The sequence below is a fragment of the Molossus molossus genome, unplaced genomic scaffold (genome assembly GCF_014108415.1).
Source record: "Molossus molossus isolate mMolMol1 unplaced genomic scaffold, mMolMol1.p scaffold_m16_p_6, whole genome shotgun sequence".
NCBI classification, from domain to species: Eukaryota; Metazoa; Chordata; class Mammalia; order Chiroptera; family Molossidae; genus Molossus; species Molossus molossus.
Window position 1 is genome coordinate 4,484,904 of NW_023425399.1, and position 27,644 is coordinate 4,512,547.

The window sequence follows — 27,644 nt, forward strand, 5'->3', positions numbered from 1 at the left end:
TTGACTTCTCTTGAGAGCGAGGAAGGAAACTGTGAGCCGCTGGGAGAAACTGTGACAGTTCCCCTGGGGCTGGGGTCATGGACGTTTTGATCTGGGGATGAGTAGGAATTAGCTCAAGAGCGGGGGAGAGATGTTCCAGGCAGAGGAAGAGAAAGTGTGAGGGCCGGAGGCAGGGAGGCAGGGAGGGTGGGAGGGAGTGTGTGGTGGGTGTGGAGTGACAGGAACTGAAAGATGACCAGGCGGACTGGAGAGAAGTTCGCGAAGGATCTGGGCCTTGATTTCTGTGTTGGCTGCTGTTTGTATCCGGCTGCTGGAAGGGAGTCCGTGGGAAGCCCATGAGCCAGGGGCCCAGTTGAGGAGAGATGCCCATGGCTCAGCCGAGGGTGGAGGTTGCATTCGGGGTAACTGTTGGGAGGCGGTGGTGAACGGGCACCTGAGACCTGGGAAGCGGGTCTTGAGAGACGGGCAGGAGGGCAGGATCGTAACTGCTGGAGACAGGAGGAGAATCACACCATGGAGAGGGCAGGTGGGAAGCCCAGGGAGAGGGTCGCGTCCTGTCTCCCGCGGTGGCAGAGAACCCTGCAGCTGCAGTGACGTCGTGTCTGAGACCGCAGGCGGCTCGCGGCTTGAGGTCCTGTCTGCCCTCTCCTCTGCTTCCCTCTGCCCTGCCCAGGGTCCGAGCAGCACCGGGCCCAAGCTGGCTCCTCCCTCTTTTCGCCTATGCCCCTGCCACCCTTGTTCTCCTAAAATTAAAAGGCCAGTGGCCAGGGGACGGGGAACCACCAAGATGGTTCCCATCAAAGTAGCCTGGCTACTGTGGCTCTGTGGGTTGAGCATCGTCCCCTGGACTGAAAGATCCTGGTTTGATTCCCGGTCAGGACACATGCCCGGGCTGTGGGCCTGATCCCCAGTGGGGGACGTGCAGGAGGCAGCCGATCAATGTTTCTCTCTTCTCACACTGATGCATCTATCTCTCTCTCCCTTCCACTCTCTCTAAAAAAATCAACAGAAACGTATTAAAAAAAAAAAAGGTTGCGAAATCCCATCATCTCCCTGGGAAGGTCAACCCTATCACAAGGTCCCAGCTCCCAGGGGAAGCAGTGAGTGACAAGTCCCCCAGACAGAGACAGAGCAAGTCAAGTGGAGCGAGCTCTAAGCAGCGAGTGACCGCTGGGCCTCTGCCCTCTGCCGCGTGGAACCCCCGTGTTAACGAGACGGACATTTTTCTTCTATGAAAATCCTCCTTTGAAAAACGTCTGCGTGTAGCGGATTCCATGACTTACTTCCAGGAATCTCTGGTTAGTCTTCATCTGTGGCAGGGATGTTCACACCTTCCCTTTCAGCACACACTGTAACTATTTTAAATCCTTTGCTCGGGGCATCGTGAAGCCCTCAAGTCCACGAAGGCCTCCCCTGAACGCAGGAGCTTTGGCGCTGAGATCTCGCAAGTATCTCTCTTTCGGGGCGGCTGAGCCCAGCCTCGGATCACCAGGAGCCAGTGCAGAAGGCCAACGCTCTCTGATTATTTTTCGAGAGAGCCTCTCGCCCTGGAATGTACTTGGAAGCCTGTCGTGTTATGAAAATACACAGATAGACTGGGAAAGATCAAAGCAGACACGATGCTGCAATCTCTTTGGCGTATGGATGTTTTTTTCCCCGCAGTTTTTAAAAGCTCATTCTGTTTAAAAAAAATAATAAAAAGTTTCCAAGAGCATAAGAAAAATTCCCTCACCACCTCCGTCTTCCCACCCACATTTTCCAAAAAGGGGAAGAAGGACAGAGGAAGGCCAACCTCGAGGAAGACACAGAGTATCTCCATGACACTCGTGGGAGGGACTTCGATGGGTAGCAGCACTTTCAGTCTGTGTTTGCTGAAGTAACCTCGGGAAAGTGGAGCTTGGGGTAGGAACATGGTAAGACCCGGGAAGCATACCCACTCTGCAAGCCCCACACAACATCGAAGACTTACTAACTGCACCTGTCAACTAGTATTATTCTCCTATAAATTAATCCAAGAGAAACGATACCCTGGCTAACCTTTCGGACGCATATCGAGTCAGGCACCGCGGGGGTTCTGTTGGTGACTGTTGAGTGGATGCCGTGTTAATGACGATAGCTTGCAGTTTCAACTCAGCCAGGGGATTGCGAGAATTAGCATTGATCACCTCACTTGAGGTTCATGATCCCGTGAAGCAGGTAATGTTACTGATATCCTATTTAAGAGATGAGAAAGGTTGGCACAGAGAGGGTGAGTAAATACCCTGAGGCTGCTCAGACAGCCAGGGACAGGACCAAGGTCGGAACACAGGCAGTTCTGACTGCAGAGTTGGCTCCTTTGCCTGCAGCTCATAATGTTTAGCACAGACTCCATTGCGAGATGGCAGTGGATCAGAGGATGGCAAAGCATGCCACTGGAGTGAGGGATGAAAGCAGATAAAGACATTTTAGCTCAGTTGATTCAACTGTGTGTGATTTACCAGAATTAGATTCTGCACGGAGAACTCAGGGAATAACTTAAATGCTACTCCTGGTTAACAGTGATATATTTGGATAGTGGAATACTATACAGCCATGAAAAAGAACGGAGTAGGGTTTATATGAGCTAACATAGAACAATCTAGAAGAAAGTATTGAGTTTTTTAAAACAGCAAGATGAGAAGCTGTGCGGACAGTGTGCCTTCATTTGTGTTTTTAATGAGTGGAGCATCTTTATGGAACCGTTTCCATGAATCCTGGGGCTCCCCCGCTGGATGGGGAGCTGGTGCCCAGGACACAAGACAGTTGGGATTAAAGGAAAAAGTACTTTCAGTCTGTGTTCACTGGGGCAGTTTGAGTTTTGTAAACCATGTGTTAACAGTATGCATTTTTTTGTTTAACTTTTGTTTCCTTTACTGATTTTTAGAGAGAGAGGAAGGGAGTGGGAGAGAGAGATAAAAACATCGATGAGAGAGAACGTCGATTGGCCGCCTCCTGCATGCCCCCCACTGGGGATTTGGCCCACAAGCTGGGCGTGTGCCCTGACCGGGAACCGAACCGTGACCGTTCAATCACCAAGCCGCGCTGGCCGGGCCTGTTTTGCTTTTTCTATATAAAAATCTCATTTAAAATAGAGATGCCTTTCTGTTGGAAGAAAATGGTTCCGCGCTGGTGACCTGAAGCTTCCGCGGGTCACCATTGCTGAAGCCCAGTCCACCCCCAGAGAGGAGGGAGCCTTGACTCCCAGCCGGTCTTAATCGTGGTCGCGAGCACTCTGCACACAGACATCTCGCAGCTGGGAAACCCTTCTTGGACTTCGGGACAACTGACACCGTCGACACAGCTCCCCTCCTGCCCCACCCGCAGAGGACCTGTGCCTTTCACCACCCTCGAGATGCTGAGAAGCGCTTGAGTGATTTTTGAGAAGCTGCCGATTTGGGGTGTTTCTCTCTCCCCAGCTCCTTGAGAGCAGGGTCCCAGCCCGAGGCACACAGAGACGGCAGCAAGGGCCCGCTCGGGAAATTCAACAGGGCGTCTCTGCAGGTGCGGCAGGAATCACAGGAGCCAGGGGACATCAGACGGATGTCCAGGCGAAGGGGGGCTCGCCGCCCTCCCCATCACCACACTGCCTCCCGTTTGGCCGGCTGCACAATGATCTGGGTCCTGTGCACAAACACCAGCCCAGACAGGAGGGCGTCCCATGAGGGGCCATGCTATCCACCTCGAAAATGAGGGGCGGGACAGCGTAGCCGGGCGTTGCATGCGTGTGGCACTGGGGAAGGAGTGAGCGTGACCTGTTGCCCTTCCCTCGCACCTGAGTGTTGTGAGGTCTGCAGGTGAGCTCGGAGCACCACACACCTGCCACCTCCTCTTGTTAATCCTCACCCGAGGACATTTTTCTATTGATTTTTTTTCTTTATATTGACATTAGAGAAAGAGAGAGGAAGAGAAAGATAGAAACATCCATGAGAGAGAACATTGATTGGCCGCCTCCTGCATGCCCCCCACTGGGGATCGTGCCCACAACTTGGGCATGTGTCCTGACCGGGAATCGGCGACCTCCTGAGGCATGGGTCGATGCTCAACCACTGAGCCACACTGGCGGGGCCCTGCTGATTTTTACAGAGTGGAAGGGAGGGAGGGAGAGAGAGAAAGAGGGAGAGAAACATCGATGTGAGAGAAGTACATCCATTGGTTGCCTCCTGCACAACTCTGACCGGGGCTTGGGAATCGAACCCACAACCCTTTGGTCCTCAGGCCGTTGCTCTAACCGCTGAGCCAAACAGTCCAGGGTGCCACCTCCTCTTTTGTCTCCTCATCTATCACTCATTTTCTTTCTCTCCTTCCCTCCCTCATTGCCCGATCATTCCTCTGCCCCTTTCTCTGCCTTCCTTCCTCCTTCATCATCTCTCTCTGACATGGTCGCCCAAGAAAGAAGCGGCGACCTTCACTTTTATTTTCCCTTGTGAGTCGCAGCTTCTCATAGCAACGGTTACAAGCAAAATTCCACAAGGGACAGGCAACCGAGAGTCCCTTGAGACAGCACAATGGTGCATCCCGCTGTCAGAAGGGGCCCTGGGACCTGCAGCTGTCCTGAAGCCCCACGCAGGGCAGGGATCAGCGGCAGCGTGTGGGCGTGGCCCAGCTCCCAGCTTCCCGGGACAGTGAGACCTGGGTCTCTCCCCTGTCTCCCACCTGGAACAGGTCTCTGCTCCGCCCCACAGCCCTTGCAGGCTGACACCTGTGTGCTCAGCGGGCCACGAGGGAGGGAATGTGCTGCTCAGTCCCTCTACCGCTCAACCTCACGTCGTTAACATTGTATCGTTTCGTTTTGTGTTTTGCTTTTGTTGCTGCTTAGGAGTCATCAAATTTCGTTTGTTACTGCGCATTTCATTTCCTTTTGGTTAAATTTTCATTTACATTTCATGTCCTTTTTGTTTCTCAACGGTTTGGGTAGGCGTGTCCTAGATCTAAGGACGGTTAAAACAGGGAAACATTTGGGGGTCGGGAACGGACGGTTTACATTCTTTCTAATGAGAGAACGCGATCCGGTTTTCGAACAGCCTTCCCGGGTGAGAAGTTCAAGGACCGGGGCTCCACTGGTCTTCAGGATTTTTAAAATGAGGTGCGAGCTAAGCCATGTCTTCCGACGTAAGAAGAGCTGTTTCCAGACCACTGGACAGAGCAGTGGAATGCAGCTGCTGAGAGAAAACGGCTGTCTTCTCTGGGATGAAGACTGACCTGCCGGCCGGGCTGGGACTACACCCGAGTTCCGCTTCGGGGCTCCTTCCCGGACAGTTGGAAGGTTGGGACGAGAGGCGCCAGAGTGTGTAGGAATGATCTGAAGTCCCCGAGCTCCCTTTCCCCAAACACTTTTTCTTAATCCTCACCGAGGACATTTTTCCATTTTTTGTTCAGATAGAGTGGGAGGGAGAGAGAGGAGAGAGAGAGAGAGAGAGAGAGAGGAGAGAGAGAGAGAGAGAAACATCGATGCGAAAGGGATACATCAAGGGGCCGCCACCCGCACGACCAACGACCGATCAGGGCCGGGGACAAACTGCAACTGAGGTACGCGCCCTTAGCGGGAACCGATCCCTGGTCTCTCTGGACCGCAGGCCGACGCTCTAACCGCTGAGCCAAACCAGCCAGGGCTCCCCAGATACTTTTTACACAGAAAGTACCGTTGAAGCTTCACGAAATAAAAATAAAATAAATAAATAAATAAAAATTTAACTGCATGGAACATATCTTTTTAAACAAAAGGTAACTTCTCTCCTTTTGGTCTCAAAACGTGGTCCATACAACAACGTCCAATGACTTCCACTGGTGGGATAGTTACTTGGGAAACATCTTAACCTCCTGCCTCCTTAACTTAGGGGGAAGCGGCACATTGCCCGGTGGTAGACCCCTCATGCCATCTGCTCCGAGTCGCAAGCACACGGGCAGCGGTGGGAAGCGGACGCCGGAGGAGAGGAACGCAAGTACTCACATTCCCCTTCGCCTTCATCCTGGACAGACGCTATCTGTGCGGGGGTTCTCCCATCTCCTGGGAAAGACCGCGGAGATCACGCTGGAAGGGGAACCCTCCTGGGGAGGTCTGCGCTCGAGAGGCTGGGGTCTGAGACACGTGTGCCCAACAGGGTGTTCTTTCTGCAGCTGTCCTTGCCCGGCCATCTGGGCTGAAGCCAGCGGCCAGGGGAAGGGATGGGGTCGATTACATAACACATTCCCTGGACGTTCCGATGGCCCCCATCTGAAACAGAGAGCTACTGAGTGGAATTTATCTGAAAGACCCGGTGACCTTGGAAATGAGAAGCGACAGGAGAGAAAGAGGAAAATGTGAACACCTCTCAAAGTGCCCCTGCTCGATGGTGTCTTCTCTGAACAAGCCCGTGCGTGATTTCTCCACGATCGCACTGAAGGCTGGCCCTCCAGCTGAATTCCGCCCGGAGGTTCTCTTGAGAAGGCCCCTCGGCACAGGGACTTCCAAAGCTGCGGGAAGCCCTGCCTGCTAGTGACACTTTGAGGAAGAGGCTGTGGCCAGAAAAAATTCCCAAGCCACCGCATGGCAAGGAGACAGGTTCTTCCCTGCTGCCCGATACTGCGGTTGTCCAGTGGGTTTGGGTCTTGACCAGATCAACCGGTGTGAATGAAGACACTTCTGTTCGTGGGGATCTTGCAAAAATGCACTTTTAGTGCTTCAGTGATTTGACAGGTACTTTCTAAACACCAACTGCATGTCTGACAGTGTGTGCTGGGCGGGGAGTGGGGTGGGGGGGACGGGGTGAACCAGGTGCCCCGATCGAAGCTCAGGATTGCAATGACACAGCAGGAATGATCTCTCAGGCCTTCACTTGATTGACGTTTCTGGACGTGGCCCACCATGGCCCTGTGTTCCACCAATCCGTCCTGTGCCGCCCGCAGTGGCCTGGAGACCCCGAGCCTCTCCCGCCACCTCCACGCCGGTCCACGCCCCGCAGCCCAGTCCCTGGGCGGTTGTTCAAGACATTTGGTTTGGGAGGAGGAGTTTCCAGCAACGTTGCATGAGCGGTGCAAGCGGTTGGGGATTCGGCCTCTGCTCGTGACAAACTCGTGGAGGGAGGAGGGCAAGTAACTGCACCATCGGGTCTCGGCCTCTTCGTCTGAACAGCTTCCGGGGCCGACAGGCTCCTGCTTCCTTTGGGCTCGTCTCTCAGCTCTGGAAAGTCCTCGAGGGACTGCAGAAAATCAGAGGCAGGTTCTTCTCCTTTCTCATTTCCTTTCCTTCCTTCTCTCTTGTTTTGAGGGTCAGGGAAAGACACGGAGACAGCAGGTGTCCTGTGTCACCGGACTGTTCGGAAGCAATTACACCAACTCCAACGAGGAGAAAGCTTTGCCTAAGACTGCGTTTCTTCTCCTGCACGCACCTGTTAACTGCACGTTCCGGTCACATCTGTGTGCCAACTGTGTATATTTTTTTTTACTTAAAATATTAAACTAAGCCAATTAAAAAATAACCCGCTCCCTCTAAGCAATGTTACATATGAAATGACAAGTCTGATGAGTTGTTTTAGCTTTTTCTAAGGCACATGGAAATGCATAACTCACTGCCCTGGCCAGTGTGGCTCAGCTGTTGGAGCAATGTCCTGTGCGTGCACCGAAGGGTTGCAGGTTCGACTCCTGGTCAGGGCACATACTCAGGTTGTGGGTTCGGTCGGGGCATGAGCAGGAGGCAACCAGTTGATGTTTCTCTCTCAAATCAGTGTTTCTCCGTCTCTCCCTTTCTTTTCCTCTCTCCCTAGAATCAGTAGAAAAGCATATCCCCAGTTGAGGATATAAAAATAATTAAGCCCTGGCCAGTTTTTCTCAGTGGTTAGAGCGTCGGCCCGTGGACCAGAGTCTTGGGTTTGATTTCGGTCAAGGGCATGTACCTTGGTTGGGGTCATCCCTGGCCCTAGTCGGGGTCATGCGGGAGGCAACCAGTTGATGTTTCTTTCACTCTCTCTCTCCCACTCTATCTGAAGATCAATGGAAAAATATCCTCGGGTGAGAATTAAAAAAAAAAGAAATTTAAAATACGTAACCAACCTTGCAAAATGTTTTATCTTATCTGTGTACCGCACCTAAAGTCATCCTGCATGCCTGGGTCCAGGCCCCACAGGGAGTGATCTTTCCATCTGATTAGATAGAAAGAATCCAAAGCCATTTCATGAATCGCAGAGAATGGAATGAAGAAAGTCCAGCTTGTTCACGGAATTCTCTCTCACCCAGGGTCATTTTTAGGGGCATTAGGCAAGCAAGGTACCGCCCTGGTATGTAAGTTCTCTTATCCGTTGGCGTTAGCCCTCCTGCTTCCCAGGGTCGTTGAGGCCTCACTCTGGGGGACACCGTGCAGGAAAGAGGCAGCTTGAAATACCTGCTGCTAGCAACTGACTTTTGCACCCTCCCATCCCCAGGGCGAGTTTAAATTCTGAGCCCGAAGAGAACATTTCACAAAGCACATTTTCCTTTTTGTCCCCCGGATGGCTAACATGTCCATGGGAGGGGGCCCTATAATGCTTTCTTTTCCCTCCAAAAGATGAGCTCCCTGGGCAGGAGTTAAACAGAAGCTGCTCTTCACTCCAAGGACAAGCAACAGTTTCAAGGCAAATAGTAGCCCTTGCCAGTCGCTAACGTGTAAGCTCATGGGGGGAGGCGGACGAGGAGCCCGGGCTGGCCCACGAGGAACTTTTGTTTTTTTCAATCCTCACCTGTGGATGTTTTTCTGTTTATCATCAGATAGAGTGGGAGGGGGAGGGAGAGAGAGAGAAACGTTGATGTGAGAGAGACACCTCGACCCGACCAGGGCCTGGGATGAATTGCAACCGAGGTCCGTGCCCTTGACCGGAATCGGACCCGAGACTCACTGGTCTGCAGGCCGATGCTCTAACCGCTGAGCCAAACCGGCCAGGGCACGGGGGACTTTTTCATGATCCGCGTTTGGCCTGCGACGCCTCCGGAGGGCCCGGAGGTGCTGCCCCAGGCCCGGGGGACAGCCTGCGTCCCTGCCCTGCGGGGTGCACAGAGCAGCCCTCTTCCGCTCCCACACAAGCGGCTCAGCCGGTGCGCTCGGACGCGGTTCCTGAAACAGGCACTTCCCCTTCTGCTCCGGGCCGGGTACTCGAGTATCACGGGCATCTCTGCTACCCGCCTCCCGCCTTCCTCCTTTGAAGTTGTTTCCTCTCCAGGCCCTTGTCATTTCCGCCCTTAGTCATCGAAGCGCCAACCTGACCGCATTTCTACGGTCACTTCCCTGTTTCCATGACCGTGGAGGCCGCATTGCTCCGAATAGTCTGCCGGCAGACTTTTCAAACTCTCGGTGGGTTTCGTTTTTTCAAGAGTGAGCTCTAGAGTTACCATGTTGAGAGAATAAAGGTTACTAGGCAGGCAGGGGAAGACCAATATCCCATAGGGATAGTTTATTAACTATCAGGACATGTTATTAAGTACCGAGAAGGGGGACTAGACACCGATGCCCTCCGCGGCACCCAAAACAGTGCCTGGCACAGGGTGGGCCCTCAGTATTTGCTGAATGCATGAAAGGCATATTGTCTCAACAGAAAACGGAAATAAGGCTGGTGGGGAACGCACAGTTTCTAGATAAATACATAAATAAAAAGGTCGCTCACACATGTCATTCAATACAAGCTGTTTACTCCTTCGCGTACTATTGTTTCTGCTCCCGTCCCCACGCAGTCTCAAACAGCAAGAGTTTTATTTCTTTCCAAAGGCAGAGCAGAGGATTCTTCTCCTCTGTGCCCCCTGAGAACAGCATGGGACCATCCGAAATGAAAAACGAAGCCACCTCCACTGTCTCCTAATTCATGTCCTGCTTCTGCTCTTTCCTACCCACAGTGCCCTTGCTGCGTGTCAGCCTGAGTAAGCTCTTAAGAACATAAATCAGGCTGTGTCACCTCCTGCTTTAAATAGACGGTGGTTTCCTTTGCAATGAGAATGCACATTTAGGTCCCTACAGGGCTGAGCCTGCTGATCCCTGAGCTCGCATTTCTGGCCACTCTCTTCCCTTGTTTACTCCGCTCCCACAGTGCCGGCCTTGTCACGGATGCTCTGCTGAATTCATTCCTACCTCAGGGCCTTTGTATTTGCTGTTCCCTCTGCCCGCCATGCTTTTCCCATCACTCCGGTCTCCAGAGAGGCCCTTTCTGTCCATCACCTCTATCAGACCACCTTGCTTTATTTGCTTTATGGCATTTTTCACCACCTGAAACCATCGTGTCCATTTACACATTTACTGATATCGCGACCCCACCGGGATGTCTGGTCTGTGTTGGTCACCCGAACCTCCGAGCCCAATAACCGTGTGTTGAGCGAATGGCTCATCCGTGGACAGTGAGTTGTGTTTTCAAGCTGAGTGTTGAGTCTGGGCTGTTTTGCACCGGGAGGTGGGTGGAGAGATGAAGCTGTTGGACAAAGTCAGAGGGAGGCTACAGGTCCTTGTGACCTTGACTTCGGCTGCAAAGCTCGGCCCCAAGGCCACACCTGCTATGAGAGAAGGAAGGAAGGGCCTTTTCTCAGAAACCTAGGCTGAGTGGAAGTTTCGGCTGGAGCCAGGTGGAGGTGGAGAGCGGAGAGTCATGGATGACCTCTGCTCCCAGACATCTGATAACTAGGAAGTCTCTGTCCTCCGGGCAGGGCTGTGCTGTAAAGGCCCCGTCTGCACTTCCTGTAACCTCCCGTCCATTCACACACATCAACACAACATGTTTATTGAGCACCTACTATTTGCAGACACTGCTCTAGGCACAGAGAGTCAGCACTGAACGGGAAAGCCAGGTCTGTCCCTCATGGAGGGGATTGCGCGCCCCAAGGCAGGGAACAGCGGGGCTGGTGGGTCACGGCGAGTCCTCCACACACAATCCTACCTGCCCTCCTTGGACACCGACTGACTGTAAAATGTCTTGCTCACCATCTCAGAGCTGCTAAAAGTCAAGGAGAGCCTGACATTGCTCCCCACTCACCAAGGAGGCCACTTAGGATCCTCCAAGTCCCGGACATTTGCCCCAGAGAGATAAGATGTCTGTGCACAAAGATGATGCTAACTTCAAGATTGCCTGTAATGGTGCACACACACACACACACACACACACACACACTCACACACACACACACACACTCACACACACACACACTCACACACACACACACACACACACAAACACTCTCACACACACACACACACTCAAAAGTAAAGCTCATTTGCCACCAACGCGACGGAATCACCGAAGTCTATGCAAACTTGATTTTCAAAAATAAGGCACTTAGTAAATGACCCAGATCCCAAACCAGGGCTTCTGCATACTGAAGCCACTCATTCGCCTTGCGTTGCAGACGTCATTGCGTAGCATTTCTGCAGTGGCATTGAACATGGAACCAGTCGGCTACGGCCACAAGCCCGTGACCGACCCGTGAGAGCCCCCATGGGGAGTGAAGTTCACCTTAGTGCCAACGCGCCACTGGGGCCGGCGTTCCCCATCATGAGTAGCACCGTGTTTATCACCGTGTTTGTGTCCCAGTTTCCCCTTGTTTTAGGAGACAGAGAGGGGAACATGTAGTAAAAGTCAATTCCGCAACACCTGCTGTGCACCAAGGTGAGAACTCGACCGCTCTGAAGCTGTTGGTTGGCAACAGCAACGCTAGGGCACAGCTGGACGCGGCGTCTGCCACCCTCCGGCGCACGCGGGCCAAGGGCAGGGCAGGGAAGGCGACCGGCTGTCTGGGACGCAGCTGAGGGCTGCGGTGACGTCAGAGGCCCCACGGCTGAGAACCACGTCCACGGGCTGAGCCCTTCCAGCCTCGCGTTACCACTTACACAGCAATCGGGCAACGGCGTCGGCGCGAAAACGAACGCGGTGGGTGAACGGTGCTGAAATGAGTGGAACTGTGCCGTGTGCTTTCCGTGGGAGAAGGCGAGGCGCGGGGCTGCCTCCGGTAACTGCTCCTGTCTGGGCAAAGCCTTTCCCCAGGGGGTCTCTTCCCTGAGCTCGGGCAGTCCTGGAGGACAGCCAGGAAACCGCTCACTGAGGTCGTGCCCTGTCGCTGCCACTGCTGGGCGCCATGGCCGGCATGAGCTGAGGTGTCATTCGTCTAAGACAAGGGCTGGCCACCGTGACCGGAGGACCAAATCCGGAAGACCGGTCTAGGAGTGAAGAATGAGTTTCTATGTTTAAAGGGTTGTGAAAACAAGGAGCTGGGTTTGCCAGCTGCTGGCCTGAGGGTCGGAAGACAGTGAGCTGGTTGAGAGCTGGGGTTCTGGGGTAGACGCCCCAGCATTCCACTTTCTGGCGTGTGACCTTGGCAAGTCAGTGCACCCTACTTTCCTCCTCTGTAACATGGGGAGAAGACGTGGGGATGTAACGGAACGTGTGAGGAGAGCCCTCGGCGTAGGCCCGGCAGATGGCTGGTCAGTAATTGACAGCTATTATTATACGTCTAACATTCATAATAGGTCTTGATGGGGATGCTGGGAACATCAAATATGCTACATGCATACATACATGTTAATTACAAATTATAAAGTGCTATAGGAATTAGGCAGAAGAGATAGCACATATCTAAGAAATTGAAATCATAGAACGATCTGGGATAATTAAAAAAAAAATCAATGTTCTGAAAAACAAAACAGAACAGAGGGTCATCCTAGACTAAGGACGACAGACGGGTGACGAGCACGCAGTGTGTGGTCTTGGGACGAATCCTGGATTGAAAACACACACACACACACACACACACACACACAAACGAAAAACAGCCATAAAAGCCCGAAAGGATGTTTCTGGAGAACGTGAATGTGGGCTGAATGTTAGAATGGCATTGTCAATTCAATGGCACATTTTCTTGGGTGTGAATGCTACGGAGGAGGTCCTTGTTTTCAGCAGACAAGCTGACTTATTTAGGGGTGAAGTGTAATTATAAGTATTTAGGGGTGAAGTGTAATTATAAGTGCCATTTTTCGAGTGGTTACATTTGACAGCACCGTGTGCGCCCGTATCTAGACACATAAAACAAATGCAGATCACGTGCATCTCAGTAAGGGATGCACACAGGTTCCCTAAAGAACCCCCCCCCCCATTTTCCCAATGGTAGAACAATTTTCAAAGAAAACAGTTGGGTACAATAGTCTAGCTAAGATATTGACACACGCCCTATATAAGAGAGGACGTCATGTTTTCCTCAGCTATACATTCCACCGATGACACCAACATTATTATTAGAATAATAAATAACACATTTAATTCCTGTAAGCAGGCTCCCCATTAGTAATTGTTTCAGTTCTTTTTTTTTTTTCTGTCCTACTTATATTTTTGAAAGGTGTAGTCAAGTAAGCCTTGGACTTTACTTTCTTGGTATCTGAGCAAGATTTCTTTGGGTAACCATTTCTCCTTCCCAAGCAGTGAACCATGTCTGATTCCCGTCCCAGACCGGAGCCCCGCTCGCACAGATCAATACAAGCGTTACCATGGAGCCGGCAGAATGCCCACGCCCTGCTCCGGGGAAGGGGCGCAGAGTCACCAGGACCCTTGTGGGTGACGCTGTGTACGTTCAGGGTCCAGAGAAAGGAGAGGTCAGGGTGGCTGAGGTCTCGCTCAGGAAGCTAGTCAGAAGGTGAACGGACACAACGTGATAGTTGTGTGACCAACCCCAGAAGGTGGTTGCTACTGCCAAGTAATTTTCATCCATCCCTGCATCCAGCTGGCAAGGGGCTTGAAGCGCAGACACTTCCACACTCACACGAAACCTTCCCATCTTAGCTTACTACTGGTGTCCACCCTTTGGCTTCATTAGAAACTCTGCACAAACATGGGTTGCTGTCCTTAAGTCGGCTGGACCCCCAGCCAATTCAGACAGCCCCGGTCACTCACCTGGGGCAGCCCGTCCATGACGCTGGCTCCTCTCATGCTGTGTGAAGCCGTCGCTCTGGGCTCCGCGGCTGTAACCTCCGGCTCCAGGCGGGTTGTGCAATGTCACTGCATGCTTCAGGCGGGTTTTCAGAGACGGGATTCCGCGGAGCTGTCTGACAACAGAAGAACTCCTGCGAAGCTTCCCCCCGCGGGCTCCGTCCTGGAGAGGCCAAGAAGAAGATGCAGAGGAGGGGCGATCCGAAGCCCGGGCCGCGCTCCGAACTCAGGGCCTGAGTGCATCGCTCCGTTTATAAGTGGAGATCGTCACACACTTGCTATGTGAAACCACAAAAGAAAAAAAAACCAACAACAGAAAAACCCCACTCTTCTGCTTTGGAGGTGGAAGTTCCTACTTTGAAAAGCTCATCTCTCGAGCACTGTGGAGCCGCTCACACCAGACCAAGTCCCTTTCTCTGATTGAGGCCGGGAGCCCAACTCGCTGAGAGGGGCCGGTGTTTCTTCCTTCTTGCCCCTAAAACGTGTCCTGGGACAGCCAGGAGAAAACAAGCCAAGGGGACTGCCTTAAAGGACCTTGCCCCACCCCTTGCTCCACTCGGGGCCACGCTGCCCTCTGCTCTGACCTGCAGGCCTACCTCTTGCTCTTTGCTCCCAACACCTACCGGTGAACATTTTCTGGGTGCTGACTCTGCACCCAAGCTATGCTGCGCACATAGCAATGTACCTATATTACCTCTTCAGTCTCACCAGCCCACCGTCCGAACTTGAAAACACAGCACTAGCGCACGCACTTGCTAAGTCTTTTTACTTGTCCTAAATTCAGACTCGACACCCAGAGAGGACCTTCTGGGGAGCAGACTCCTTGCCAGGCCCGTTGGCGTTTTCATTTCACTGAGGCAACAGTGGTACCCAGGCTTCCGCGCCTGGCTCATGGGCCATCTCCAACAAACTCTCCCACAGGTCCTTCCTGTGATGGCAGCACCGCGGGCTCGTGGGCTGCTTGTCCCGTGCGGTCCTCAACATCCTGAGCACCAGGAAGGGGCTGCGGATGAAAACAGCTGACTGATTTCTGGCTGGGACGATCCATATTTTAAACTGTTATCATGGCTGGACGTTAGCTTCCTGGACCAAGTCACCGCCGGGTTGTGGATGGGAGCCGAGCCCAAGGAGGGAAACATGGCCCCACAGCGTGAGCACAGAGCGATTTCACGCCACTCCCAGTGGGGACCCGTGGAGAGGAGGGCAGAGATGGGAGGAGGGGAGTCATGTCGGGAAGGCCTCGGGAGGGAGGCGGGGACGAGACGTCTGGAGGATGGATTTAGGGGCAGAGTGTGTCTGGCGGGGACACCATGCACATGAGAAAGAAAAGAGAAAGATGGGATTGGCAAGTTCCATTTAAGGAAAACAAGCAGACTCATAGGAAAGAGCTGTGAGTCACACAGGTTGAGATTATCTGTGACAGTGGGACTAGCGGAAGTGCTTTCACCCCAGTAGTCTTCTCGATAAGACCGAGCCTTAGAGGTTACTGCTGGGGCGCACGGCGGGTGACTCCTGTAGGGCAGGGGGCACCGCGGACAGCCGGTGGGTTGTGTTCACTGTTGGTGTGAATCTTCGCTGCTGCTTCCTTCGGGCTCTGTCACGTGCTGTGCTGGTGGGCACAGGGCCAAGGCTGAGGTTCATGGCTCCGCGTGGGCATCTGTGAGCCCTAAATCCGATGCTTCTCTACACATACCCATGGGGGCAGAATTCCAAAACAGAGTGGGGGAGCTGGGCCCAAATATCCCTTCTCTACATCTTATTATTATTATTATTATTATTATTATCTTTATTGATTTTAGAGAGAGAGGAAGGGAGAGAGAGAGAGAGAGAGAGAGAGAGAGAAACATCGATGAGAGAGAACATTGACTGGCTGCCTCCTGCATGCCCCCCACTGGGGATCAGGCCCACTACCTGGGCATGTGCTCTGACCGGGAATCAAACTAGCAACCTCTTGGTGCCTGGGTCGACGCTCAACCTCTGAGCCACATCAGCTGGACTATTATTATAAAATAATTATTATATTTACTGTTAATCCTCACCTAAGGATATTTTTCCCATGGATTTTTAGAAAGTGGGAGGGAGGGAAGGAGAGAGAGAGAGAGAGAGAGAGAGAGAGAGAGAGAGAACATTGATGTGAGGGAGACACATTGATTGGCTGCCTGCCACATGACCCTGACGGGGGCTAGGAATTGAACCTGCAACCCAGGTATGTGCCCTTGACCAGGAATCAAACCCAAGACCCTTTGGTGCATGGGCTGACTCTGACCACTGAACCTGCCAGCCAGGGATACAACTCATTATTTTCTAAAACAAAAGTCACAGATCCCTCTCTCTTGGGGGAGAGAGAGAGAGATATAGGGATTAATTTGGCCAAAAAACCAAACTAGTTTCTTTGATAAACTGCAAAGGGGAAAAAGAGACAGAGATTGAACCTGAAGATGAAGAGACTTAAAAGACACATCAGCTCACAATGTATGGGCCTTACTTGGAGTCTAATTCAAACTATATTCTTTATAAGGAAATTCGAACACTGACTAGATTAGTGATATTAGGTAATTGATGTTACTATTTTAAGGTGAAGTGATTCTCGAAATTGTGTTTTAAAAAGTTCTTATCTTAGAGGTGTATATATTGAAATATTTACAGATAAAATATTTCTGAAATTGGCTTCAAAATAATTCAAGAAAAGGGAAGTGAATAGAAGTATAACTAAAACAAGATTGGCATGAGCTGCAAATTAGGGGGTCTGAGTGACGGGTACTTGGGCATTCACTGTTCTGTACTGTTAACATTCAATTAAAAAAAAATAACAGCTTTATTGCTTAGCACGAAATTCACCATAAAGAGAGTACAATTCAGTGTTTTTCTAGTATATTCCCAGTTGTCCAACCATCACCGCTATCCAATTTCAGAGCATCACCCCCAAAAGAAACCCCATAGTCCTCATTCTCCTCTCCGCCAGCCCCTGGCAACCATTGTTTCTACTGCAATATTGATTTTTGTCTATATGTGGGAAAAAAGTAATAAAGGACAGACAAACACACTCGAGGTCACACAGTCAAGTGGCAGAGATAACATCTGAACCCAAGTCTCCTGGAAAAGAAAAAAAAAGGCTGATTCCAACCAACTCCGCTTTGCAGGGTTCCTATCACCTTAGCAGATTCCTGACCGTGGCCCCCAAACCAAGGGTGGACCCAGATTCACATTCCAGTGCTCTACTGTGCACGTGTTTTCTTGGGGAAACCCAAGAAAACCCAACCCAACCCGAAAGCAATAGGAGTTGGCCGTGAAATGACATGCACCAACTCCTGCACGAACAGGAGTGTAAGATTCCGTGGGGAGAGAGGCTTGGCGTGTTGGCCTGGTGTTGGGGTCCTGCGACGATTTTTCTGAACGAAAGGCCTTAAACGTTTTGCTGCAATCCACTTGTATTTACTTCTTCAGGCCAACGAGTCTCTGACATGCACAGATAACGCCGAAGTTGATTATTCTAGGAAAGTGGCCTGCTTTCGTAATATCCTGCTGACCCAAGGTTGAAACAGCTTGAGTTCAAGGGAACCAAGTGACGGAGACTCTGATGAGGTAACTGTTTCCCCTCTTGACAACTGTGCCGCTGAGAACGGTACTGGGGGCTGATTTTCCTTCCTGGGCCCAGTGAGTCTGAGCCCTCCCATCGCTCCCTGCAGCGGAAGACTGCTTTGGCTGCCAGGTCTGGAATGCCCCGACAGTTTCCACAGCCCCTGGAGGTGCGGCAGCGCGACACTGGGCACTCAGGACCTGATCGCTAAGGTACGGCGGACACCCGTTGATGTCCAAAGCGTTCAAGGCTTGGCAGGAAACTTCGGGCCGCACTGTTTTGAAATCATCTGGCCGATTCGAACCTCGTGAAGATAACTCAAAAATAGTTCTTTTGGTCAAAGTAGAATTGCACACACTGCCGATAAATTCATCCACACACCCCCCTCCCTCCCTCCCACGTAAGGATAAAACAGGGAGCGCTGGGATCCCACAGCTACCGTAATTACTAGCGATAACTTGGTGTAACAGCCTGACTCTTGATCCCCAGGTGGAGAGGGAAAAGGAATCGGAGCAAAACTTGGGGAAAAAAGGCCAAGGGATTGCTGTGGGGGTGCAGGGATGACGGGGCTGGAGGAAAAGGCTGAATGTCAGCGGGAGAACAAGAAAACCAGGCAGAGTGCTGCCACAGGCAGGCGCCGCGGGTGAGCGGAGGTGCAGGGGGCAGGGCAGGAGGCAAGGGTAGGGTGGAAGCTGCAGACGCAGGGCGCAGGTATGACATCTGAGAGCTACAGGAATGCTGCCCGTTTCCTACAAGCCCTTTTCCCCGTTGTTCCCATCTACTTGGTCACTTTGGACGTCTCTTGATCCTCGGGGTCCCATTTTGACGACTGTGTTGTGGTTCTTCAAACATACCCCTCTCTGCATCTGATAATCCGTCTTTCCAGGTCTAACTTGTTTCTAGTCTGCTGATTCTCACCCCTGTGGCTGTTTCCCCATAGATTCAAGGATTGTGAGCTCGTGATGCTTGGAGCTTTATCTGGGAGGATCGAGGCCTGGGGTTAGATGTGTTCTTGCAGAGAATTTGCGCTGGCTACTGGCGGGTATTTGTGGCCGCTACCAATCAGAGTTGCCCTAAATTCCCAGCTTGCATCTCTCCCAGCCCCACAGGTCATGTGAATTGTCCCAGCCTTGCTGTGGCAACGAACAGCTTGGGGACAGGATCTGCAGAGAAGACCCTGCCCTGTGCCAACACTCCAGACCCCTCCCTGCAAACTGGGCATGTGCAGATCGGACAGGTATCCCCTTTCTGAGGCAGGGTTTTTGTCAAGTGATCCCTTTCACCGAGGGGGCACCTCTAGGGCTCTGGGCTTTTTTGGGGGGCCTTGATCAAAGTTCCCACCCTGTGACGACTCAGAGCTCAGAAATCAGGCTACCGGGGATGAACAAATGTTCTTGGTGTAACCAGCAGGGGGCTGTCACAACCTTCTGGGTCTGTCCTTGGCTGTTACTGCCTCTCAGAAATCCCTTTGTTGCTAGCCCAGCTATCTAAGCTCCAAAAACATTCTGTCCAGGTCTGCACAGAAAAGGCTGAGTATCTGGTCCGCCATAGTTGCAGAAGTCTCCCCATTCCAAGCGAAGGCCTTCCTTTCCCTTGTGTTTACGTCACGTGCTTATGAAAGAGGATTCGCTGCTTGAAGTGCACTTTAGGATGGTTCTGATGAAGCTGCTCCATCCCAGGAAAGGAGGCTGTAGCCCTGAGGAGGAGAGGCCTCCTTCCCTAACCCCCCACATCGCCCTTCCCAAGGGAAACCAAGGCCGAAAGCCGAAGACAGGCTCCCCTGAAGAATCTGCATCCACAGGGAGAAGAGCAGCACAGCCAAGGGGACTGGTCTGCAGACTCGGCTTCTGAACAAAGCACCAGAGAGAGTGAGGTCGTAACTGCTGCTGGAGAACTCGGTTCAAATACGGAAACCTCCAAAGCAAGCAAACTCCGGAAAAATGAACCCGCTTAAAATTTTCATTATATACAAAAAGTTTATTTTAGAAATTACATATCTTTAGAAAAACAACATAGCAGTTTTAAGCTCTTATCCTGACTGGATATTATTCACCATGTGAATGGTGCGATGTTGTGGCAGAATTAATTATGTGTGGATACCAAGTCCATGAAATATGCCTAGCATTTATACTAGTTCAAACATGAATGTAATTTTTAAAAGAAAAAAATAAGTTTATTTTAAAAACACACAAAAGTATCTTGATCTTGTAAACAGAAGTCCTGAAACTACAGATGCATTGCTGAGACTATTTCAAAAGCTGGAAAGGTGGGTATCGGCATTCCGTGTGCGAACAGAGATCCGGTGCACTTCCACTAAGGAGTGCAGCCTGGGCACTAGCGGGTGTGCCCGAGCGGAGCAATGGAAACGCCAAACCTCTTCTTTAGGGTCGCAGGTTGAAAGCAAAAGAAAAGTCAGAGAAGTTGGGAAGTCTTGTGTGGTCATTTTTTGGTAGAACTGGTTACCCCTGTTCCTGGTTAATGGGTCTCTCTCAATCTTCCAAAGCAGCACCCTGGCACGTCCTCGTTCAAATACTAGGGGATCAGGACATAAAATAAGAATGCGCTCACTATGCAGCACACGACATAGGTTTTGTAAACCGGAACCACAACGCTGTGATTCCAATGTTAAGAATGCTTAAGATCGTTTTATAGACCAAAGAATTAAAATGATCCTTAAGGATGATGACTACAGCAGACTTTTTATGCAATGAACTTCAGAAAACTTTAAAATTCCTACAATATAGAACAATTACTTTAACCTGTTTAATAGGTTTTACCTAATATTCCCAGATTATATTTCTAGGTACTCCCATCCAGATCATGAGGTATTTGTATTTCAGGATAAATATAAACCAGTTACTTGGTGAGGGGAATTTTGTGCGTTCTGACCCAGCTAGAGCTGAATCCGGAGAAATATTGTCACGTTCTAAAAAGTGTCAAGAAAAAGAAAATGCCTATCAGTTGGTGAATTGTAACGATCTTCTGAGAACAGTTGCTGTGTGCGTTCACAATTAGTTGCCTCAATTTGAAAAATAAGATTTAAAATGACAGAAGAACAGAGTTAATCAGCAGTAAGCATTCATGCAGATGAGCAACACCCGAGGCAGTGGTGGGCTCACCTAATGCTGGTCAGGTCGGGTATGATCCCCAAAGGGACGGTCCCTTCAATGGAGCCACTTGGTGGGAGATGCGCCCCTGGAGGCGGGCACTGCGGGTCCAGAAAGGCTAAGGTGGCAGGTGTGATGGAAGAGGCTCCTGTCCATCTGCAGAAAGCGGCTGCTCACTTCCTGAGCGAGTGAGTGACAGGGGCGCTGCGGGCCTGAGCTGCTGCAGGACGTCATTTCCGGCGGCGCTGGTTCTGGAATGGTGTCAGGAGGGCGGAGCTCGGGTCTCGGGCCGCATGCCTGTCTGCCAAAATGCGTTCTGAAAGGAAATGCACAGAGAGGCTGTGGAACAGGCACGGGGGTGACAGAGAGCCGGTGAGAATTGCTCAGGACAGAGCCACCTGAGGTCGGAAAGCACTTTGACACCCGACCCTTCTCCAAGGATCAAGAGACCCAGAGAAGTGGCAAGTCCTGTGTTTACAAAACCGAGGGAGTCACACTGTGAGAAGCAGTGAGTTCAGACCGGCACGGTCTGCGTTTCCCACTTTATCCACATGATTCCACATCAAGGTAAAAAAGATCCTTCTGTACAAATCCAAGAAGGAGGTGGAGGTGGCAGCCCGGCTGCACAGAGGGTGCACGATGACTTACTACGGAGGCTGGTGGCGGGGCACAGGGCCGGGGGGGGACACGGGTCCTCAAGAAGAGACCTATTGAAGGCCGGGGCTCTAGTCCGTGGTTGACGTCCGGTACCTGAACCTGGCCCTGAGGCCGTCGCTGCAGGTCAGGAAGCCGGGGTTGGTGGGCGAGTGCACGATGCAGCGCACGATGGTGCTGCGGCCCAGGGGCAGCAGGTTCCGGCGCTCGGCGGTGCGCGAGTCCCGGCAGCACAGGCTGATGGTCCTCTCGTGGGGCAGCAGCACGTAGTCCTCTGTGTGATGGGAGACGGCCTGTGTCCGGTGCACCTGCCGCCCGCTCAAGCCAGCACCTGCGCACAGTGAGAGGTTAGGGCTGGGAACCAGGGTGGCTTTCAAAGTTCACACCTTAGACTCACAATCGACTGCTCTACTTTGGTGGTTATTGCCATCGATGTAAAAACAGCATTTTGATTTTGCTGAAATATCACATATTAAGTGTACAATTTTGGGAACTCTAGGCAACTCTGTTAACTGTGATGAACTTTGAGGCATAAAAACCTTTTTAAAAACTATAGAATATTGGTGCCACATTATATGTTTTTTCTATCATAGTTTAAACCAATTTTCTGTTGGGTACATTTTCCATCATTTTTAGTCTGCAAAGTAATAATTGTTTGGAAATATCATTACTTACTTAGTTCTTTTCCTGCTAGGCATTTAGTTTGTATCCAATAGCTAGTAATGTTGTAATAAATATTCTTTGTACAGAACACATCATTTCCTTAGAATTAAATTCCTAGGAATAGAATTACTGGGATGTAGAAACAACCTGCTCTATAAATGAAAGCTTTATGCTTTTATGACAATGAAAAAATTTCTTGTTTAAAAAATAAACTGCCTGATAATTTTATACCCATAGTGAATATTTTAATGACCATCTTTTCCAAATATCTCCGTGTTGTACACTCATTTGAAAATTATATAAATCAGAGCATACATCACATGCTGTTCTTATTTAATAGTATATAAAGAGGGAACATACCTTAATGGATAAAAATACAAACTTTGGTGTCTGAACTGGACTCACCACTTGTTAGTATGTGACCTTAAACAAATTACTTTACACCCCAAGTCTTAATCCTCTCCTGTTTCATGGGGATAATTACAGCACCACCCTCAAGACTGCTGTGGGGATTAAATGAGGGAGAACACACTCGGTAACTGTTCCTAGGAAATTTACTCGACGTTTCTGGTGCACATTTATGTTGTTCCCAAGTTTCCACTGCTCCGGACAACATGGGTGGACACCTTTATGTGTGTGCATGTACATGCTGACCCAAAGGTCTTTCTAGGCTGAATTTCTGGGAGTGGGTCAAGTGGGTCCAAAAATACAGGGGCAAAAGTAGGTTTACAGTTGTGAGCACATGAAACAGAGTTTATTCCTGTATTATTATTAATTACTGTATTAATTTCTGTACAGACAAATGTAAACCTACTTTTGCCCCATCCTGTGTGTATGTATACATATATAAAATTTTGAAGACACCAAACTGCCCTTCAGAAATATTTTACTAATTGATGTTCTTAACAATATGTGATTTGCTGAAATGTTTACTAATACCAACCTTTTAAATTCCTGAAATCTCGGTGAGCACAAAATGATACTTCCCTTTTCATTTCTTACGTGAGGTCGGTCATTTATCTTTTCTTATGTTTGCTAACCAATGTCTGACATGTGTCTGTTATATACGCTATGACTACTTCCAGCATTTTGATTTTGTTCAATGTTTTAAATTAAATTTTAACATAAAAATTTCTAATGTTCAATTGGTAGTTTTCTCTATTCCTTCATTATTTCAAGAGCCCTCTGAATTCTAACTAAACATTAAAACTGGGAACAGATCTAAATTTGCTGACACCAAGGAGTCTTAACCTGTGATTAGAAAAAGAGATCTGCATATACATCCAGTACAATCTCATTTAAAATCTAATCCCAGTTCTTCACCAAAACCAACCAACCATAAAACATTCCAAACATTCCTAAAAAAAAAAACAACAAAAAAAACAAAAATAATAAATCCTTGTCAGCAGTCTGTTGTACCCTTCCACCCTCATCACACTCAAACTGGCTATTATTGCTCAAGTCTTTCTACCTTCACTTTGACCACTTTTATATCTTCTTTTGCGACATGTACACAGTCTTTATTTCATAGCAATAATCAGTTTTCAAACTAGGTTCATACAAAAGTAGGTGTTTCTATGAAGTCACCAAGAACTATGATAAAAACAACTTTGCCCAAGACTTGTTAGTTGTACCATCTACACCAGAAGCCAGAGAAAGCAAAATTGGGTTTCAATGAGTTAAATCTGTGGCAGGCAATGCTGCCCCCTAGTGGTTCGGATGCCACCAATTCTTTTCTTTGAAATGCCGCCGCCGCACCACCACCACAGCAGAGCCCCTTTCAACAGTGTTTCTTAGGAGTTTCTGTGTTACAATCATGGCAATTTCAGCACATGACACAAACAGCCCACAAAGGAGAGAGCTAGCTGAAATTTCCTGGAGGTTTCCTACCAAACAACAGCCTTTGCTTCTACAGGAACAGAAGCACCAGACACAGTATTTTAACAACACACCCTAAACAGTTCGACTTAAACATACTAGTGAAAGGATAAAAATATCATCATAGAGCTCACATGCACACCTGTTACCAGTTGGAGACCTACATGAATTAACGAGAAGCAGAAGAACGTATTTTTGTTCTTCTGTCTGAAGGGCCCGCTTTGTATCTCAGTTCAGAGCTTGTGGTCTCACTTGAGGGCAAGCTCTGCTTGGTGGGAATGGGCCAGGATCCTGCCTCTCAGCCCCGTCTCCATGTGCACACTTCCGGAGGCTTTTCTCCGAACTGCAGAGAAGGGCAAGCCTTCAGTCTGCAAACAGACCCAGGTTCTCACATGCCACCCGCATGGACTCAGATCTAGTTTAAGCTGTAAGGTACTGAGCAAAGGTAAGACACGGGGGCTCTATCTGCAGCTCTGCCTCTTACTGACTGTAGCCTGGCTAAACTATTTTCTTTGTCTTTACTGATGTCAGAGACAGGAAGGGAGAGGGAGAGAGAGATGGAAACATCGATGAGAGAGAGCTTCGATTGGCTGCCTCCTCCATGCCCCCCTACTGGAGATTTGGCTCACAACCTGGGAATGTGTCCTGACCGGGAATCGAACCAGCAACCTCTCAGTGCATGGGTCAATGTTCAACCACTGAGCCACACTGGCTGGGTCTGGCTAAACTATGTAACCCTAGTTTAAGCCTTGGTTTCCCTGACCTACAGTGAGTTCTCAAAACTGTAAAATGCTACGTAAGTGTTGAGTAATAGCAATTTCTCACGTACCTGTGTATCTGACCAGCGTTCGTCCTGTTGATAGTTCCCAAAGTTTAGCTACAGAGTCTTTTCCTCTTGAAAGAATGTATTTAGAATTTTTGGAAAAAATAGCAGAACAAACTTCAGCGCTGTCATGTGCTTTCTCAAAGGTTGTGATGCATTGATTTGAGACACTGTCCCACAACTTGTAGCCCTTCTTGCTGCCGGTCACATACATGATGTCACTGGAGTTGTAGTTAACAGAACATATGGCATCGGTGTGCTGATCTTGAGGATTCAAGAGACAAAACATTGAAATGTGTTGATATCATAAAGCCGAAGAGTAGGATGCTGAGTCCCAACAAGGATAAAGTCTCCGGAAGGTAATGAAAAGAGATGGAGCGTAACATTTCAGCTTCCTGTTAGGACAGAGACATGAACATTAAATGACCAACTGCGGAACAATGACCTCCAGAGGAAATGTGGAAAACATTCAACTGATGCAAAGATCAGGTATCACACAGGTATGAGAAGGAACAAAGTACTTTAAGGCATCAAATGTCACTTCCAGCATGTGCTAGTTTAAACTGAGTAATGTTTTATTCCCGAGTGACACTTTAGTGAAGTGGTCGTTTTGTTTTTAAACAGGGATCTGCAACTGGACCAGCAGCAGTCCTGACCGGCCAGAGGGCAGGGGCACGGAAACCCCGTGCCAGTAGAATCTGAGCCACACACCACCTGTGGCATATGACCTCGTTGCTGTATTTTTAAAAAAGATTTCTGTTTATTGATTTTAGAGAGAGAGGGAGACAGAGACATCAATGAGAGAGAATACTGATTGGCCACCCCCTGGGGATCAGACCCACAACCTGGGCATGTGCCTTGACCGGGAATCGAACCATGGACCTCTTGGTGCATGGGTAGATGCTCAACCACTGAGCCACCGGCCAGGCTGTACTCTTTTTTTATATACGTTCTGAGACTAATTCTAAAAAGAGAACAGCCATACAACAACTCATTGTATTTAAGAAAAAATGTGAAGAGTCTTCCCAAATGCTCCTAACCTGAATGTACTTGAAGGCTCTTTTTGCAGACGGTTTGGAATAGTCAAATAACTTCAGAGTGTAATCCCTTGAACCAGAGGCAAGGATCTGTTCCGTTGGGTGGAAAGCGAGACATGTGACTTCATCCACATGGTCATAAGGAGTCCGAATCACCGGGTGGTTTTCCATATTCTGTTGTGCAGTTTCATTCATCATAACCTAGGCCAACAAGAGGAGACAGGCAGTGTAAAATCTGATTCACAATACACACCCTACAACTGTGTTTAGTTAAAGGTGGTTTCAACTACTCTTTCTCCTACAAAGGAACAAGAGGCAAACAGTAAGAACGGCACAGGGGTCTTTACCTCTATTGGCATGGCACTTTTGGCCAACATTCCTTCTGTGTCGAGTATCTTTATGGAGGCGTCAGCAGACCCAGTAGCTATTAGCTGCCCATCTCTACTGTAGGTAGCTACTCGGCAAGGTCCTTTATGGGACGTGAAATAGCAGGTTTCATACTCTGAAGCCTCTGGGGACATGGTCTGGACATCTGCATCGAACTCCAGGTCAATCCTTGTGCCTGGGACACCGTGTCGGAATGGACAATTGCACACGGAACTGCAGTGTCATCGTTTTCCATTCCTAAAAGGAACCCGATCAAGGGCATGAGAAATGTTATTTTAAAAGGCCAAGACAAAGTATCGGATCTGAACAGGGAAAGGGCCTGCCAATGTCACCTGTGCAGGACACTCAGTACTTTACAAAACCAGGCACAAGGACCAGGGTGCATGGAGGGACCACTCTGTGAGGTAATGTGAGCTGCAAAAGGTCAGGCTTCAATAAGGAGTCACTATGCCTATTTCCACCTCCAAAATAGTCTACTTTAACTACAGAAACAGAAACTCAAAACAGTAGTTTTATAGTTAAACTGTCCATTTTTGCCCATTCCAGGTTTCCGTATTTTTAGCGCTGAGATGTTAGAAGATCGGAAGCCCATGAAGTCAGACACATTGCCAACATTAACACCACGGAAACCTATCTGAAAGACATTGACAGTTACGTAAACTGAAGTCTAGCAAGGATGTGTTTTAAATTTAATAGCTCCACATACCATATAAATAATGTTTATTAGCACAGGAAAAATTAGAAATGCAGATGTACACAATAATAAAAACGACCCTATCACCCAGAGATAATTGCTGTTAACGTGGTATAAATCCTGGACCTTTCTCCATGCACAAAGTTGTTTCATTTCTTAAAACCAAAGCAGAACCACACCATATAACAAGTTCTCACAGCTGGCATGGCCAAGCAACGGGCACAAGCGTGTGGTGATCCTGTGTCTTCCCCGAGTATTTCCGGGACCCAGGCGAGCACCTGGACACGCGGTTGGACAGGAAAAGGTCCTGAACTTTAAGGAAGCTTGCAGCTTGTTTCGGGAGAGGTAGAGATTGTGTGAAAAACAACCCAAAACAACAAAGAAAATTTCAGACAGTACTTCTGTTATGAAGGCGACGGGACTGTAAGGGTAAGTGGGGAGGTATGGGGATGGTAGTGGGGTCATTTTAGAAGAGATAACGAGGACTCTGGAAGGACAGTTTAAGCTGAGACTTGAAGAGTCAATAAGCCGACGACAGAATGCTCCAGACAATTCGTATAAAGACCCTGAGGCTAGAATCAGCTCGAAGTCTTCATAATCTGGACTCTGCTTACTCCTTCAGCATCTAGCACTGTACTTGTCACACACTAGGCACTAAAACCAAACGGACATACTCTCGACAAATGGTGATGCGTGAGAACAGCTGAAACCCAGTCAAGGGATCGGGGAATTTGCATTCATGACTACCTAGTTTGATGAGATGCAGGAGCTGCTCTGAGGGAGCACAGACAGACTGAGGCTTGATTCCACTGATGAGGCCATTAGCAATGCTGATGCAGCCATCACAGAGCAGCTGGCTAATGATGAACCTGTAGAGCTGATGGCGGTCCTTCACCCACTTTGGTTCTGTACAT

The 27,644-nt window shown here is 49.6% G+C and overlaps 1 protein-coding gene and 1 long non-coding RNA gene across 2 annotated transcripts; both read right to left on the minus strand.

Annotated features, from left to right (window-relative positions):
- Positions 1-11,716: 11,716 nt before the first annotated feature.
- On the minus strand, positions 11,717-15,094 carry LOC118619143. The gene is made up of 3 exons (XR_004957144.1): positions 14,605-15,094; positions 13,875-14,073; positions 11,717-12,151 (listed from the first exon to the last, which is right to left on the minus strand). It is a non-coding gene; the product is annotated as an uncharacterized LOC118619143 (long non-coding RNA).
- A 6,225-nt stretch (positions 15,095-21,319) lies between these two features.
- Positions 21,320-27,644, minus strand: CSTF1 (cleavage stimulation factor subunit 1). The gene is given in 9 exon segments (XM_036244739.1): positions 21,320-21,579; positions 24,619-24,888; positions 24,891-24,972; positions 24,975-25,007; positions 25,653-25,850; positions 25,997-26,217; positions 26,220-26,273; positions 27,478-27,623; positions 27,625-27,644. Coding segments are annotated over 9 exon segments (1,284 nt in total).